The sequence below is a fragment of the Trachypithecus francoisi genome, unplaced genomic scaffold (assembly GCF_009764315.1).
Source record: "Trachypithecus francoisi isolate TF-2019V2 unplaced genomic scaffold, Tfra_2.0 Contig01451, whole genome shotgun sequence".
NCBI classification, from domain to species: Eukaryota; Metazoa; Chordata; class Mammalia; order Primates; family Cercopithecidae; genus Trachypithecus; species Trachypithecus francoisi.
The window spans coordinates 4,022,154-4,041,294 of NW_022681432.1; the positions used below are offsets into that span (position 1 = coordinate 4,022,154).

Here is a 19,141-nt window from a genome sequence, read left to right on the forward strand (position 1 = left end):
TGCTAAGTGATATAAATTATGGCATGTCCAGAAGTGGATCTGAGAATTGAACTTAGATATATTGAGATTAGAAGTGGTTAACAAAACTAGTGGCTTGAATAGAAACTGGAACATCTATCTGACAGAGATAATTTCCTGTGTATATTTTAGGCTACTAAGCTTGAGCAACATGTCATTTTCAAAATTTTGTAATTCAGAAAGTTTCTTTTTATCAGATATTTAGTTAATTATGTAGATATAATGTTTTATTTCTCAGATATTTAGTTAATTATATAGATATAATGCTTTTTTCCTTTATATTCAAGGTTGTTCATCGTGATCTTAAACCTAGTAATATTTTATACATGGATGAATCAGCCAGTGCAGATTCAATCAGGATATGTGATTTTGGGTTTGCAAAACAACTTCGAGGAGAAAATGGACTTCTCTTAACTCCATGCTACACTGCAAACTTTGTTGCACCTGAGGTATTCCTTAAAAACTTCACCGTTTGCCTTTCATTCTTTTCCTTTAATTGAATCTATATGATGCCATGTGTATGTTATGGTAGGCAGATAAAAGCTGTTTTAAAGTTCTTTTCAGTTTTAAAGTTCTTTAAATCCGTGAATTCTCATAGCCCCTAATATAAATATTTACACTGGTAACTAGCATCTAAAACCAACCAGAATGTAATAATCAGGCTATTCTGTTCTCTTGGGTTATATACTAATTTCTGAATCATACCATTTTAGAGTTGGGTGGTAGGGTAAAGATAGCCGCAGCTTCAAGCTATTATGTATTCTAAATGAGGAAACTGTGGCTCGAGGTACTTCAATGACTTATTCAAGACCCAGCATTCACTTAATAACAAAACTAGGATAGATTCATCAGGTATGTTAAATTGTACTGAACATTAGGTAATTTATATCGATTAGCATTATAAATAACATATAAGGGCAGTGCCATCCTCGATTGTCTTTAAGATCTTCTAACTCCCGAGAAAATAGCCACACAGGGTTTTTTGTAAGCCATGGGGATTTTTCTCAGAAAATAATATTTATATCTAAATCTTAGGGTGAAGAGTCAGGAAAGGTGATGCTCTTAGGGAGAAGAGTAAGGAAAGGGGAGGCTCTGGTACAGATTTCACATTTGGGAAGCTGTAACATTCATTCTAACTATGGGGATGGGAGTTTTGACAGTAGCAATTTCCATAGTAGTGAAAGTAAAGTTGGGGAAAAATGAATCAACAGATGGCATTGGCCATATAAGTTCTAGATAAGCTTTCTTTGTTAAGTCAGTAGCTGTTCTTATATGTTATGGATAATACCAACTGACGTAATTACATATTCAACAAAAATCTGAATACCTAAAACTCTCCAGGTTTGAAAAAATCGAATGTGTCTAATCAAAGGAGAAGCAGAGTAAAATAATTTGAGAAGAATTCCTATCTTGTATATATTTTATGATTTTACTTTTATATCAAATGCTAGCTTTTTCAGGGAAATAGTGCACATCAGATATATTAACAATAAGCCATTTGTATTTTAATGTAAATCAGTCTATATTTTAAAGCAGCTACTATAAAAATAGCTTTTGTAATGAAAGTGGAAATATAGAAAATACTCTACTGATATTGAAGAACAAACAGAACATCTGTTTTATAAGCTTTTTATGATAAGAGATTTGACTAATGAGAAATTATGTATATATCCAGAGAATGTGATTTAATCTATATTTTAATAAAATTCATAAAATAATATGCAAGTTTTTATCTCTTACAAGATTGCCCTAAGGTGTATGAGATAAAAGCCTGAACATACAAAATATTAGCCTTTTTAGGACATTTCAGTGGTTTTACAGGATTGGAGGACAGAATATTTGAGATAGTGCTCTTCTGTTATGTATAGCATATATGGTTATCATAAAGGTCATCGTAAATATTGTAACAGATTTATACAGTAAACATAAGAGCAGAGTATAGAATAACCATTTTAATAGCCAAATATTTAATATTGACTTAATCTTGTGGACCTAAACTACTTAGTATTATGGCAACTTCTCACTGGAAAAAGGTTAGAGATGAATATGTACCATATGAAAATATAAAAAATGGACATTAAAATGAAAAAATATAATATGTCCGTGTTTAGATTAATGGTTAGGTAAACAGTTTTAGATTAATGGTTAGGTAAGCAAACCCAGAGAGTAGAATACAGCTCATTGATGTTTTTTTCCCCAACAGACGTACACTGTAGTAAGACACTATTACCATTGTAATAGTGAGGGTTTTCAGGTGGGCATCTGGAGACCACTTCTCTCTAACTAGTGCTTGAACTACCTTTGACTAGTATTTGTATTTTCAAAATACTTTGAAAGTTTTATTTTTGAGTGATGAAGCCCATGCTAGGAATCAATAATATATTTGTACATTGTTATTAATGAACCACAGAGAGTACTTTTAGTGCAGTTTGTTTCTAAAATTTCAGATGCTTTCAAAAGGTAAAATATAAAAATGCATTCTTTTTTAAACTAGAATCAGAAAGATTCAAGTGTCAGTACAGATATTTTAATAAAAAATGGCATTTATGGGGGTATACATTCATTATTTCACAGTGCATAAACAGTTTTTGTTTGCTAAGAGCTACATTGATTATTGAAATTTTAGCTTAAGGAGAGAATATTCTTTTTGTTTTTAGATTATGCATCAGTTTGATCAACATCTTAGGGTTTATTAGGTAGATGTGCTTTTCTACTATACCTGTGTTGCAAAAAGTGAATATATCTCTAAAATATTTTATTCTTTAATAAAGGCAAATCCACTATGTTATATTATTCAACTGATATTATAAGCCTACTGAGGTTAAAGAATGCTCCTGAATTAATGGAGCTTACAAAAAAGTTGAGGGATACTGTGTCTGCAGCTTTTTATAAACTAATTTTGAAGTTAACTCTCCTTTGCTCTTTCTCTGGGCTGTCAAATTGTTTGCCCCAAACGTTAATTGATTTGAGCAACAGGAATGAGGAGCTCTGTGTATGTTACTTTCTGCTGACTTGGGAAGCCAAGTGAGAGAGAGACTTATGCCACTGACTACTTTAATTGTGATTTCTATCTTTGTATTTAATTTGATACAAGTAAAAAGGTGTGAAACATACCCTCTGTACTCTTTCATTCATCCTATCACTCTGCCTTGTTTCTTTTATGATTATATGCTCACTTTTATAAGGGCATTGAAACTAGCTCTAGAAAAAAAGTGGACCATTTCTTCTTTACCTAAAACAAGTTTTTCATGTTTGGCCCTAATTAAGCAATATGACACCTCCTGTGCGAGACTGTCCTCATAACTAGGAAGGTTATAGGAGTGTATGGTACCTACAGCCAAATTGATTAACTCTCACCTGTCCACGTGGTTTCTACGCAGTGACCCTCAACCTTAGCTATGCATTGGATCACTTGGGAAACTTTAAAAAGCTTCCTAAGGGAATCAGGGAAAACTTGGTGATGTCTGGAACTGTAAGATGTGATGAGAAATATAAACAGATAAGGGAATAAAATCAGTAGAAGTCTGTGTTTTACTAGAGTATGCCAACTTAATATTTACCATGATGTGAGTGGTTTAGCTATACCTTGTTATTTGTTAAGTACTTTATAGTTTCCTCCTTATATTATTTATATAAGCCAATTATATTTTTATATCCTCTTTACCCTCTTAATTTTGCACATATGTGTGTTTTTATAAATACACTAAGACTAGAAAAAAACGTATTTCAAATTTTAAGTTTGTTACATACTCTTTATTCATGTTTGGCAGTTGTCAAAGCCAAACACTAACATTTTTAGCCTTTTATAGATGAGAATTCATACTGGTGGTTATATAATCCCCAGTGTTAATGCATTAATAATGTTTCTATTTTGTTCTTATGCCTAGAGGCTGTAGCAGTGGGCTTGTTTTTCTAAATGAAAAGAAAATGGCATTATTTCATCTCTTTATTTTTCTAATGAACTCAATAATTTTGTAGCTAAATCTCACATGAATACATAACAAATGTATTGTTTGATTTTTATTAACACTGGCACCAAAAAACAGCTTCCTAAATTGTTGTATAAAAAATTAATGAAGCCATGCAGTATTTATCGAATGTGTACTTGTGGTCCAGAAATATACTGCTCTTTTCAAGACATTGGCCTTGTATGGTAAAATATAAATTCATTCTGCTTTTGTGAGATCATATATTATCTTGCCATATCTTGTGTAGTAAAGAGGCAGTTATAGATATTAAAAACACAGGCTTAAGTAAGACTTCGTGTTCTGCTACTTACTAGTTTTGTAATGTTGGGTAAGTTACTTAACATTCACTTCAGTTTCCTCATCTTCAAAACTGGAATATTATCTACCTCCTAGAATCAGTGACAGAATTAAAAGCCTCAGTACTGTATATAGTATACATTAAAATCGCTGTACATATTAATCTTAAGTTTAGATTTCTCTATATCTGGTTTCCTAAGAGGAGGAGAGAAAACTCATTGAGGTGTCAGGGATTATGTCTTTACTACAAGTGCATAAAATGGTTGAAGTTTTTATATAATGAACTTTGGTGAGATTATTAGAAGTAAAACAACTTCTTTAGGAGAAAATTGAGTTTATACTGAGTAACACCATATAATGAGTATTTCTTTCTTAGGTTCTTATGCAACAGGGATATGATGCTGCTTGTGATATCTGGAGTTTAGGAGTCCTTTTTTACACAATGTTGGCTGGGTAAGAAGCATATATCCAAAAGCATTAACGTTGTTATTTGAATTTCATCTGTATATCTTCATCTAGAAAGAGAATAGATTAAAATAACTTTAAGGAAAATGCCATTTACATTTCAAAATATCAATATTGATTGTTACTTATAAAATTAAAAAAACATAAAGCAAGGTGTAGAATGAGGCACTACTAATTTGTGACATAATAATTTTAAAAGGCAATTGTCACCTGGAACTAAAACTTTTAAAAATAAAGTGCATTTCTATTTTGATCTTGAAAATATTTACTTAATCATAAAATAATTGCATGTTTCACCAACAACTTGCCCCCTTAACTTGTTGATAGTGTGTTTTTTTTTTTCTAAGCACTTGAATTCTAACTATTCTGGCACTACAGGTTTAGTAAGATTGTGCAAATCTATATAGTAACAATGCTAAACTGCAGAAACACACACAACTACCTTCCCTTGAAATCATAAAGAAAAGCTCACAACAAATGTAATAACAATTGGACTATGTTAATGTTGATACTTTACAAATAATACGAGTACTATTTTGCTCTCAATAATGAGTAGCACTTTTATTTAGAAGTGAAAATTATGGCTGTAGAAATTATTCTACGAGAGTTGTGATAGAAAAAATGGCCAAGTTTAGCAAGTAATTATAATGTACTTAGACATAATATTTTAAAGAGTGCATTTAGTATGGTTTAAATATGCTTGACGTACCAAGAACTCTATGAATATGTTATAAAATGGTGACTCTAAATAGTTTAATGGCTTGGTGATAATTACACATCTCAGTACATTTAATAGACTTTTAGGTATTACAAATTTATGCAGAATATTTAGTTCTAGACCATAGTAAATTTAAGGGTAGCTAAAGTTTGCATATCAAATACAATTAATCTACATGATTGATCTACATAATAATGTAATGGCTATGGAGTTTTGTGTCGATATAAATATTTACCCAACCAAGTTTTCATAGATATTAATAAAAAGTTATGATAACCATTTCCACTGATGATAATGATGAAATGTTAATGACTACATTGAAACAAGACAATAAATAATTATGAATATGTGAAATTAATATTTTCTTTGTACTAGGTATATTTGTTTGCTAACCTATGCTGGAATATGTGTGTTTTAGTATTGTCTAGTTTTAAGACTGAAGCTTTACATGAAAAACCACCTTTATTTTATTTTACATTGATTAGCTGATCAATGACAAAAGAAAGAATTGATGTAAGCAATATTCTCCATTTTATTAAAATTTTATTAAGGTTAAATTTATGGTTTGAAATATAAAATTTAACTTTAACAGTGAAAGAAAATGTGAGATGATATTCTTACTCGCTGAAGTAAATATTTGCATGTAGTAAATATTTGTATCTCTTTCGTTTTTTGGGTACGTTACCCTCTAGTGTCTATTAAAATCTGTTTTATTAATAGCTACACTCCATTTGCTAATGGCCCCAATGATACTCCTGAAGAGATACTGCTGCGTATAGGCAATGGAAAGTTCTCTTTGAGTGGTGGAAACTGGGACAATATTTCAGGCGGAGCAAAGGTATAAATTATAACATTTTGTTTTGTGCACTCATGTTAAATTGCTAAAATCCCTAAGTTACAGCTTGTGTGTGTTTGCAGAGTATCTGATGGTATCATATGTGTTTTTAATTAACACATCTATGAGTGAATTGAACAATGTACAAAGGATAACTTTTGGTTTTACCATGTTTCTCGGCCACCTTCCTTTCTGATCAGTTTACATATGTGCAGGGAATATTAACTAGTTCCTGTATTAACCAAAACAAAAAAATATAAATTTTGGAAACAGGATATATTTAAAGCCAACTAAAGTTTATTTCTAGATTTACCATGTATTTCCATATCATTTTCTTTTCACTCAGAAATTGACTTGATTATGTAGACAATTTTTATAATGCTAACTTCTTCTTAGAGAATGAATGGACTATGTATCTGTAGCATCTGGATATTCATTCCTGATGGCTTAGAGTGGTCCAATAGAAATATAATGCAAGTCAAATACATACTTTAAAAATTTCTAGTAGCCACATTAAAATTTTTTTAAGTGAAATTAAATTTAGTAATATATGTTGTTTAATCTAATATATCCAAAATACTATTACTTCAACATCTAATCAATATAAAGATTTAGGTATTCTATATTTATTCATATGGAGTCTTCAAAATGTACTGTATATTTTATACTTATAGCTGTGTGAATATGGACTACCCACATTTTAAGTACTTAATAGCCACATATGGCCAGTGGCTGTCATGTTAGTGAAGGTTCAGCATAACTGGCCTTATTTATTTTGGGGAAAAAATAGTCAATCCAGGCTTGAAAACTAATTTCTTACATTTGTAATTTTTAAATTTTAAGTTTTAAATGAAAACTCATCGCTTGTCACCATGTGGCTTTTAGGTCCCGGAAGATTTTAAGCTACAATTTGAAGTACAACACATTTTATGACAAAAGTAATTGCTTATAGTTAATATGTGCTAATTATCTCAAGAACACTAGCCAGTTTGTAGAATACATTGCAAAGTAACTCCAGCATCCTGATCGTTGTCAGGATAAATAAACTGGGGATTTGTCACTAAATTGTAAACATTAGAAAAACAAACAAGGGATTCTGTTTGGATCTTAACCTTAGTACAAGTATGCCGTGAGGTATAGTAGAAGGAACACTTGAATAGAAGCCAGGAAAACTGAGTGGTAATCTTTCTTTGGTTCCTTGTAACTCCAAAATTCATTTCTATGCAATTTGGTTTATTTGTAATTTGCAAAATTTGCCCATGTAATGTGATTAGAACTACTAGTATTATTCATTAAATATGTATTTTCTAGTCATCCAGTTTATGCTTCAGAAAATACAGTTTACCAAGGATCAATTTTAATGTTTAAAGCCATGCATATGATTCTCCTGTGTTCCTTTTAAAAAACATCTGCTGAGATCAGGCTGTTGATAGCTCCTGGTTGGCCCATAGTTACCCATGTGAGTTATCTCCGTTAACATTTCCAAGAATCTTTGTCGGACAAGTTCTGCACTTGCAAGGTCTTTTATTTATCTATCTATCTATCTATCTATTTATTTATCTATCTATTATTTATTTATTATATACACACACACATATATTTACATGTATATTTATATATATTACATGTATATTTATATATATTTACATATATATATATATATATATTTTTGAGACGGAGTCTCGCTCTGTCGCCCAGATTGGAGTGCAGTGGTGCTATCTCGGCTCACTGCAAGCTCTGCCTCCCAGATTCACGCCATTCTCCTGCCTCAGCCTCCCGAGTAGTTGGAACTACAGGTACCCACCACCACGCCCGGCTAATTTTTTGTATTTTTTTTAGTAGAGATGTGGTTTCACTGTGTTTGCCAGGATGGTCTCGATCTCCTGACCTCGTGATCTGCCCACCTCGGCTTCCAAAGTGCTAGGATTACAGGTGTGAACCACTGTGTCCGGTCTCCACTTGCAAGGTCTTTAAAGTAGAACTCTTTTTTTATTTTTTATTTTTCTTCAAGGGAGTTAGCCCATTGCCAAAAGGTCTACTGACTTAAAGCTGGAAATGTCTTTCTGAGATCTAGTTCCAAGGACTTCTCCACAGCTAGGTGAGACTGCCTCACACCAGTATTAGGTGATTCTTTGTGTGGACAGAACAGAGCATTTTCATCTTGTGTTTAAAGCAATTTGTTGGCCTCAGCTCCTCACCACTTTCTATACCAGTCTCCCATTACTAACCTAGTTATGCCTATGCAAAACAAACAAACAGAAAGAGAAAAAGCTGATGGTGATTCCTATAGGTTTAAGGGCTTAAATCTCAAACTTTGGGTTAGGAGTAATGGGAGTGTGCTGAAAGGGCAAGCAATAAAACAAGTCATACCAAAAAGCCACATTGTTCTCTCCTAAGCCCCAACCTCCCTCCACTCCTGTGGCCAGTGGTCCAAACAGAAAATAACTGGAGAAATTGAGCAGGTCAAAGGATTAGGGAACTAAGCGTTATGTGAATTCACTAGCAAGATGTACAGAATGGTTGTGTTTACATTGTTTTTTATGGAACTAGCAGAATAAAAGTGATCTATTTTAAAAATGCAAAAACAATCTGCTGAAATAGATGGGGACTTACATGCCAATTGTGCTCAAATTTTCAATTTTCTATGTTCCATGAATTTTAAGTTTAGGCCTGTCTGGTGTTTAAGTAATAATACATATTAAAACTTAGTTTTATTCTTATGTCCTCTGTTAGCCTGGTAATCTGGAAAACTTCTCATAGAAAAAGATATTAGGGATATTGTTGACATATCTCATAAGGTCTCTTAGATAATCCCTTTTTATGGATCCGGTGACTTTAGTTCTGTCTTTGAAACTTTTCTAGGAGCTATGCGAACCTTTTAAGAAACTATCTCATGTACATTTTAACAGTTCTACTGCTTACCTTTGTTTTAAACTAGCCATGAAAGTAAACTGTTGTTCAGTTTCCCATAACCTCTTAAACTAGTGCCCTTTAGTTGTGAGAACTGTGACATTTGCTGCCCATCAGACATAAATTATTTATTGCCTCTTCGTTTGTCTCTTTTAAAAGATTAACTTCTACCCATTGAACAATCTCTCACCATCTCCTCACCCACCACTCCCCATCCTCTGGTAACCACTATTCTACTCTCTATTTCTATGAGAACAATGTTTTAGATTCTCCATATAAGTGACATCATGTGGTATTTGTCTTTCTGTGCCTGGCTATTTCACTTAACACAGTGTCCTCTAGGTTAATCCATGTTGCCACAAGTGATAGGATTTCATTCTTTTTTATGACTGAACGATATTTCATTATGTATATACACACCATATTTTCTTTATCAGTCCATGTGTTGATAGACACTTAGGTTGATTCCATATCTTGGCTATTGTGAATAATGCTGCAGTGAACATGAGCATACAGATAGCTCTTCTACATACCGATTCCATTTCCTTTGAATATATATCCAGCAGTGGAATTGCTGGATAATAATGGTAGAATTTTTTGAGGAACCGCTATACTGTTTTCCATAATGACTGTGCTAATTTGCATTCTCACCAGCAGTGTGTAAGGGTTTCCATTTCTCCACATCTTTGTCAACACTTATCTTTTGATTTTTTTGATAGTAGCCACTTTGATTGGAGTGAGGTGATGTCTCATTGCATTTTTTGTTTGTTTGTTTTTTGAGACCAAGTCTCACTCTGTCTCCAGGCTGCAGTGCAGTGGCGCAATCTTGGCTCACTGCAACCTCTGCCTCCCAGGTTCATGCAATTCTCCCACCTCAGGCTCCCGAGTAGATGGCATTACAGGCAGGTGCCGCCACGCCCAGCTAATTTTTGTATATTTAGTAGAGATGAGCTTTCACCATGTTGTCCAGGATGGCCTCAATCTCCTGACTTCGTGATCCGCCCACTTCAGCCTCCCAAAGTGCTGGGATTACACCCTTGAGTCACCGTGCCCAGCCCCCATTGCAGTTTTGAGTTCCATTTTCCAGATGATTAGTGATTTTGAGCACCTGTTCATGTAGCACCTGATGCTTTATTTTGTCTATTTGGTGAGGTCATGGTTCCCTGAATATTCTTTTTTTGAAAAGTATAATGTTTTTATGAATTTTAAGTTCTGGGATACATGTGCAGGATGTGCAGATTTGTTACATAAGTAAACGTGTGCCATGGTGGTTTGCTGCACCTATCAACCCATCACCTAGGTAATAAGCCCTGCATGCATTAGCTATTTATCCTGATGCTGTCTCTCCTCCCGCCCCTCCTCCAACAGTCGCAGGTCCTGGTGTGTGTGGTTTCCTTCCCTGTGCCCATGTGTTCTCATTGTTCAGCTCCCACTTATGAGTGAGAACATGGAGTATTTGGTTTTCTGTTCCTGTGTTAGTTTGCTGAGGATAATAGCTTCCAACTCCATCCATGTCCCTGCAATGGATATGATAGTTTTTTTGTTTGTTTGTTTGTTTGTTTTTATAGCTACATAGTATTCCCTGGTGTATATTTACCTCATTTTCTTTAGTCTACCATTAATGGGCATATGGGTTGATTCCGTGTCTTTGCTATTAATAGTACTGCAGTGAACATACACGTGCATGTATCTTTATAATAGAATAATTTGTATTCCTTTGGATATATACCCAGTAATGGGATTGATGGGTCAAATGGTATTCATGGTTCTAGATCCTTTAGGAATCACCACACTGTCTTCCACAATGGTTGAACTAATTTATGTTCCCATCAACAGTGTAAAAGCATTCCTGTTTCTCCACAGCCTCACCAGCATGTGTTGTTTCTTCTACTTTTCCTCTACTGTTTTCCCATTACTATTTGGTATGTACTTTATAACAGCACTTACCACATTCTGCCTGGTCATATATTCACTTGGGTACATTTTGTTCTTCACACTTACGGGGCCTTAAATAACATATTTATTTTTGCATTTTCTATCACATCTAGCATAATGAGTACTCAATTGGATACACTTTCATAAGCTAATCATTTCTTCTGGTATATCTTGCATTGTTAATTTACACAGCAAGTGTGTTTGATACATTTTATACAGCAGTTGTCCTATTATGAGTGACTATAATTTGCAGTAAGCAGTGAGGTTTTACATAAATACTTATTTTTCATTTTGGCTTGAAGTTGCTTTTAATAGAAGATGATTTTTTCATGTATTTACAGGTTATAGATTTATAGAGCTAGAAGGCAAGTAGTCCATCACCTCATCATTTTGCAGATAAACCAAGGCATATAGAATTTAACTTACACAATTAATGAGTGGCACAGTTGGAACTGATTTTCAGTTTAGTACTCTTTTCAATCCACTCACATTAGGGAAAACTTCTTAGAGAAAAAAAGTATTTATTAGCTTTTTTCATGCAGGTTAAATGGAGGAATGAGAGGTCTGTAACCCTTTAACAATTGAAGACTCAAAAGAAAGGTATTATTGTTGACTCACTTTGTTTCTGTAGTAATGGACATGAAGTATACAGAACCTTATTACCTGATACATTTTGGCTGTGTCCAAACTCAAAATCTCATCTTGAATTGTAATCCCCATAATCCACATGTGTCAAGGGAGACACCAGGTGGAAGTAAGTGAATCATGGGAGCAGTTTCCCCCATGTTGTTCTCGTGATAGTGAATGAGTTATCATGAGATCTGATAGTTTTGTAAGTGTTTGGTAGTTTCCCCTGCATCCATTCCCCTTCCTGACGCCTTGGGAAGAAGGGGCCTTGCTTGGTCTTCTCCTTCTGCCCTGATTCTAAGTTTCCTGAGGCTGTCCCAGCCATGCAAAACTGTGAGTCAATTAAACCTCTTTATACATTTCCCAGTTTTGGGTCTGTCTTCATAGCAGTGTGAGAATGAACTAATACATTATCCTTTACATGATCTGTACTACAGAGCAGTTTTCCAGTTAAAATAATACATTGAAGTTCATCTAGAACTTATAATAGTACCATAGTTTTCAAATGCTTCATGCCAAATTATACTAGTGAAAGTCTACACTATCTAAACCAAGCTAGGAAGGTACATTAGCAAATGCAATAATTAGAAATCTACCCTTGTTTTTTTCTGAGAGATAATTATTTATTATTATTTGTGATCAAAGCAGGCGTTGCTTAAGTATGTGTGGAAGTTATTCATTTATACTGAGGATATATTAATTGTTACACATTTGACCAAATAAACATGCTTACAGTATGAGTAATAAAGAAGTTTTACCTCAGACACATGATTACGTTGAAAATAGAAGTGATTAATTATTAATCAGTATTTTCCAAACTTCAACTTGGAATTAAATTTGAATACTGTGAGAATAGGAAAATTGCTATGCTCCTATATTCGTGTGTGTTCAAAGTATTTGGAGTTTTGCTGGCTTTTATCCACTTAAAATGAACATTAAAAATAAGAAACCTGAGTACACTGAGAGGGGCCAAGATGGCCAACTAGAAGTAGGTGCAGTCCACAGCTTTCATGGAGAGGAATGAACATGGTGTGTAAATTCAGCACTTTCAGTTGAAATATATAGTTTCTTGTATCGAGACTGATTAGGCAGACAACTCGACCCATGGAGGACAAAGAATAGCAGGGTGGGGTGATGACACACCCTCAGAGTGGCACGGAGACAAAGGAACCCCCACCCCCAGCCAAGGCAAGTGGTGAGCAATTGTGTGACCCCACCTAGAGAACCATGCTTCTCCCATGGATCTTTGCAACCCATGGATCAGTAGATCCCCTCATGAGCCTATGCCACCAGGGCCTTTGGTTCGATATACAGAGCTGTGAGGATTCTCAGTGGGGCAGCTGCTCAGGCACACACAGAGACCCAAGACCCAAGAGTTTTGCATACTCTGGCTCCTGGAATTCTAGCAGGGCAGAAGACCCTTCCAAACTTCTATCCTAGAAAGGTAATTGAATCCAGGGAGCCAGGCAGCATCATTCTGTGGGCCCCACTTCCATGGCACCTCACAAGTTAAGACCCACTGACTTGGAATTCTAGCCAACCAGCTGCAACAGGCTGGAAATGGCCTGAGATGGACCGAGTTCTGGGGGGAGGGGTGGCTACCAACTCTTTGATTTGGCTGGGTCAGTCATTCTAACCTGCCAGCTCCAGTGAGTCCAGGCAGTCCAAATGAGGAGGAGTCCCTGATGAAGCAGCACAGCAGCTGTGACAGATTGTGGCCAGACTGCTTCTTTGAGTGGAACCCCAATCCATCTCTCCTCACTGGGCAGGTCCTCCCTGGAGGACTTCAGCACTTCCAGCCAGGGTTATAGAGGAAGAAATTTGATGTTTCCCTATGATGGAGCCCCTTGGGGGAGGGGTGGCACCAGTTACTGCAATTCAGTCAACAGCCATTCTAGCCTGCCTGCTTTGGGAAGTCCAGGCAGTCCAGAGGAGGAGGAGTTCCCCACAACCCAGCACAGCTGCTGTGCCAGATCATAGCCAGACTGCTTCTGTTCCTGGGACTCCGATCTATCCTTCTTCACTGGGTGGGGCCTCCCTATGGGAATTTCAGCCACTCCAGCCAAGGTTATTGGGACAGAACTCTTGATTTCTCCCTGAGATTGATCCCCAGGGGGAGGGGTAGGCAACATCTCTGCAGGTAGTTGGACTCAGTCTTTCCAGCCTGCTGTCTCTGGGGAGGCCAAGCAGTCAGGACAAGGAAGGGTTCCCCCGATGCAGCACACCTGCTCTACCAAAAAGCAGCCAGACTGTTTCTTAAAGTGAGATCCTGATCCCATCCCTCCTGACTGAGTGAGACTTCCCAACAGGGTCTCCAGACACCTCCTACAGGAGCATACAGGTCAGCAACAAGTCAGTATCCCCATGGGACAGAACTCCCAGAGTAAGGAGCAGATTGTCATCTTTGCTATTTCACAGCCTTCACCAGTGATATTTCCAGGTAGGGAAAATCAATGAAAGCTAGGGTGTGGAGCAGTACCCCAGCAAACTGCAGCAGCTCTATGGAAAAGTGGCTTGACTTTTTAAAGAACAACAAACAGAAAGCAACACAAAACAACAGCATCAAAAAAAAAAAAAGAAGACATCACAAAAACCTCACTCAAAAGTCAGCAACCTCAAAGATGAAAGGTAGATAAGCCCACAAAGATGAGAAATAATCAATGCAAAAATGCTGAAAACTCAAAAAGCCAGAGGACCTCTTCCCCTTCATATGACTGAGATGGCTGAATTGACAGAAGTGGGCTTCAGAAGGTGGGTAATAACAAGCCTTGTTGAGCTACAGGAGCATGTTGTAACCCAATGCAAAGAAGCTATGAATCATGATAACGCAATAGCTGGTAACAGGAGCTGATAACTAGAATAGCCAGTTTAGAGAGGAGCGTAAGTGACCTCATGGAGCTGAAAAACACAAGAACTTCACAATGCAATCACAAGTATCAATAGCAGAATAGATTAAGCAGAGGAAAGAAACTCAGAGCTTGAAGACTATCTTTCTGAAATAAGACAGGCAAAGAAAAATAGAGAAAAAAAGAATGAAAACATGAAAAATATTTCAGAGAAATATGGGACTATGTAAAAAGACCAAGCCTCCAACTGATTGGGGTACCAGAAGGAGATGGGGAGATTGGAACCAAGTTGGAAAACACACTTCAGGATATTATCCAGGAGAACTTCTCCAACCTAGCAAGAAAGATCAACATTCAAATTCAGGAAATCCAGAGAACCCCAGTAAGATATTCCACCAGGAGATCAACCGCAAGGCGCATAATCATCAGATTCTACAAGGTTGAAATGAAAGAAAAAATGTTAAGGGTAGCCAGAGAGAAAAGGCCAGGTCACCTACAAAAGGAAACTCATCAGACTAACAGCTGACCTCTCTGTGGAAACCCTACAAGCCAAAAGAGCTTGGGGCCAATATTTAACATTCTTAAAAGAATTTCCAACCCAGAATTTCATACCTGAGCAAAATAAACTTCACAAGCGAAGGAAAAATAAGGTCTCTTTCAGATGAGTAAATGGTAAGGAAATTCATCACCACCAGGCCTGCCTTGCAAGAGCTCCTGAAGGAAGCACTAAATATGAAAAGAAAAAACTGGTACCAGTCACTATAAAAACACATTGAAGTATGCAAACCAGTTACACTATGAAACAACCACATAAACAAGTATGCAAAAGAACCAACTAGCATCATAATGACAAGATCAAATTCACATATAACAATATTAACCTTAAATGTAAATAAGCTAAATTCCTCCATTAAAAGACACAAAATGCCAAGCTGGATAAACAGTCAAGACCCATTGGTATGCAGTCTTTAAGAGACGCATCTCACCTGCAGAGACACAATAGACTCAAATAAAAGGATGGAGGAAAATTTACTAAGCAAATAGAAAACAGAAAAAAACAGGGGTCGCTATCCTAGTTTCTGACGAATACACTTTAAAAAAACAAAGATAAAAGACAAAGAAGGGCATTATGTAATGTTAAAGGGTTCATGTCAACAAGGAGAGCTAACTGTCCTAAATATATATGCACCAATACAGGAGCATCCAGATTCATCAAGTTATTAGAGACTTATAAAGAGACTTAGACTCCCACACAATAATATTGGGCGACTTTAGAACTCCTGTGACAATATTATACAGATTATCAAGTCAGACAATTAACAAAAACCTTCAGGACTTGAACTCAGCTCTATATCAAGAGGACCTGATAGGTATCTTTGGAACTCTCCACCAAAAAACAACAGAACATGCATTCTTCTTATTGTCAGGTGGCATTTACTTTAAAATTGATCACACAAATGGAAGTAAAACACTCCTCAGCAAATGCAGGAAAAAAAAAAAGAAAAACTGAAATCATAACAGTCCTCTGACTACAACACAATCAAATTAGAACTCAAGATTAAGATATTTACTCAAAACCACATAACTACACGGAAATGGAACAAACTATTCCTGAATGACTCCTGAATAAATAATGAAATTAAGACAGAAATCAAGAAGTTCTTTGAAACTAATGAGAACAAAGAGACAATGTACCAGAATCTCTGAGACTCAGCTAAAACAGTGTTGAGGGAAGTTTATAGCACTCAATGTCCACATCAAAAAGCTAGAGAGATCTCAAATTAACAACTAACATCACATCAGAAAGAACTAGAGAACCAAGGGCAAAGACACACAAAGCTATGAGAATACAGGAAATAACCAAATCAGAGCTGAACTGAAGGATATAGAAACACAAACCCTCAAAAAGTCAACAAAACCAGGGGCTGATTTTAAAAAAACAAAATTAATAAAATAGACCACTAGCTAGACAGAAGAATCAATAGACAATAGACACAATCAGAAATGATAAAGGGGATATCACCAGTGATCCCACAAAAATAAAAACAACCATCAGAGAATACTATAAACATCTCTATGCACATAAACTGGTATATCTAGAAAAATGGATAAATTCCTGGAACATGCACCCTCCTGTGACAACCAGAAGAAATTGAATCCCTGAATACGCCAATAATGAGTTCTGAAATTGAGGCAGTAATAGCCTACCAACCAAGAAAAGCCCAGGACCGGATGGATTCACAGCTGAATTCTACCAGAGGTACAAAGAGGAGCTGGTACCATTCCTTCTGAAACTATTCCAAAAAATCAAAAAGGAGGGACTCCTCCCCAAGTCATTTTATGAGGCTAGATTCATCCTGATACCAAACCTGACAGAGATATAACAACAACAAATAACTCCAATTCAGTATCCCTGGTGAACATCAACACAAAAATCCTCAGTAAAAACTGGCAGACTGAATTCAGCAGCACATCAAAAAGCTTATCCACCACAATCAAGTTGGTTTCATCCCCAGGATGTAAGGTTGGTTCAACATATGCAAATCAATAATTGTGATTCGTCACATAAGCAGAACTAAAGACAAAACCACAATTATCTCAATAGATGCAGAAAAGCCTTTGATAAAATTCAACATCACTTCATGTTAAAAAGAAAAAAAGCGCTCAATAAACTGGGTACTGAAGGAGCATGCCTCAAAATATTAAGAGAATAATATGAGAAACCAACAGTCAATAGCATACTGAATGGGCAAAAGCTGGAAGAATTCCCCTTGAAAACAGGCACAAGACAAAGATGCCCTCTCTCACCACTCCTATTCAGCGTATAATTGGAAGTTCTGGCCAGGGCAGTCAGGCAAGAGAACAAAATAAAGGGTATTCAAATAGAAAGAGAAGTCAAATTTTCTTTCTTTGCAGATGACTTGATCTTATATCTAGAAAACCCCATCATCTCAGCCCAAAAGCTTCTTAAACTGATGCAACTTCAGCAAATCTCAGGATACAAAATCAATCTGCAAAAATTGCTAGCATTTCTATACCCCAACAAGAGGCAAGCAGAGAAGCAAATCATGAATGAACTCCCATTCACAATTGCTACAAAAACAATAAAATACCTAGGAATACAGCTAACAAGGGAAGTGAAGGACCTCTTCAAGGAGAAGTACAAACCACTGCTCATGGAAATTAGGACACAAACGAGTGGAAAAACGTTCCATGCTCATTGTTAGGAAGAATCGAAATCAAGAATATGGCCATACTGACCAAAGCAATATATAGATTAAAGGGTATTCCCACTAAACTACCATTGACGTTCTTCACAGAATTAGAAGAAACCATTTTAAAACTTATATGGAACCAAAAAATAGCCCAAATATCTAAGACAATCCTAAGCAAAAAGAACAAAGCTGGAGGCATCACACTACTTGACTTCAAACTATACTACAAGGCTCCAGTAACCAATACAGCATGATACTTGTACAAAAACAGACACATAGACCAATGGAACAGAATAGAGAACTCAGAAATAAGACCACATCTACAACCATCTGATCTTTGACAAAACTGACAAAAACAAGCAATGGGGAAATGATTCCTTCTTTAATAAAGGGTGCTGGGGAACTGGCTAGCCATATGCAGAAAATTGAAACTGGACCCCTTCCTTACACCTTATACAAAAATTAACCTAATGGATTAAAGACTTGAATGTTAACCCCAAAACTATAAACACCCTAGAAGAAAATCTAGGCAATACCATTCAGGACATAGAAACAGGCAAATATTTCAATGACAAAAATGACAAAAGCAATTGCAACAAAAGCAAACAATTGACAAATGGGATCTAATTAAACTTAAGAGCTTCTGCACAACAAAATAAACTATCATCAGAGTGAACAGAGAGACTACAGAGTGGGAGAAAAATTTTTCAATCTATCCATCTGATAAAGGCCTAGTATTTACAATCTTTAAGGAACTTAAACAAATTGACAAGAAAAGAAAACATTCAAAAGTGGGCAAAGGACAAGAACAGACACTTCTCAAAAGAAGATATTTATGTAGCCAGAAATATAGGTAAAAAAGCTCAATATCACTGAACATTAGAGAAATGCAAATCAAAACCACAATGAGATACCATTTCACACCAGTTAGAATAGCAATTATTAAAAAGTCAAGAAACAACAAATGTTGGCAAGGCTGTGCAGAAATAGGAACACTTTTACATTGTTGGTTGGAATGTAAATTAGTTCAACCATTGTGGAAGACAGTGTGGTGATTTCTCAATGAACTAGAACCAGAAATACCACTTGACCCAGCAATCCATTACTGGGTATATACCCAAGAGAATATAAATAATTCTCTTATAAAGATACATGCATGCATATGTTCACTGCAGCACTATTTATGATAGCAAAATCATGGAATCAACCCACATGCCCATCTATGATAGACTGGTTAAAGAAAATGTGGTACATATATACCATGGAATACTATGCAGCCATAAATGGATGTTCTTTGCAGGGACATG

General features: G+C 35.8%; 1 protein-coding gene across 1 annotated transcript in view; it reads left to right on the forward strand.

Annotated features, from left to right (window-relative positions):
• Positions 1-19,141, forward strand: part of RPS6KA6 (ribosomal protein S6 kinase A6) — a 147,582-nt gene that overhangs the window by 101,453 nt on the left and 26,988 nt on the right. Inside the window, 3 exon segments of the mRNA XM_033233510.1 lie at positions 306-467; positions 4,660-4,736; positions 6,187-6,304. Coding sequence (XP_033089401.1) covers positions 306-467; positions 4,660-4,736; positions 6,187-6,304 — 357 coding nt within the window.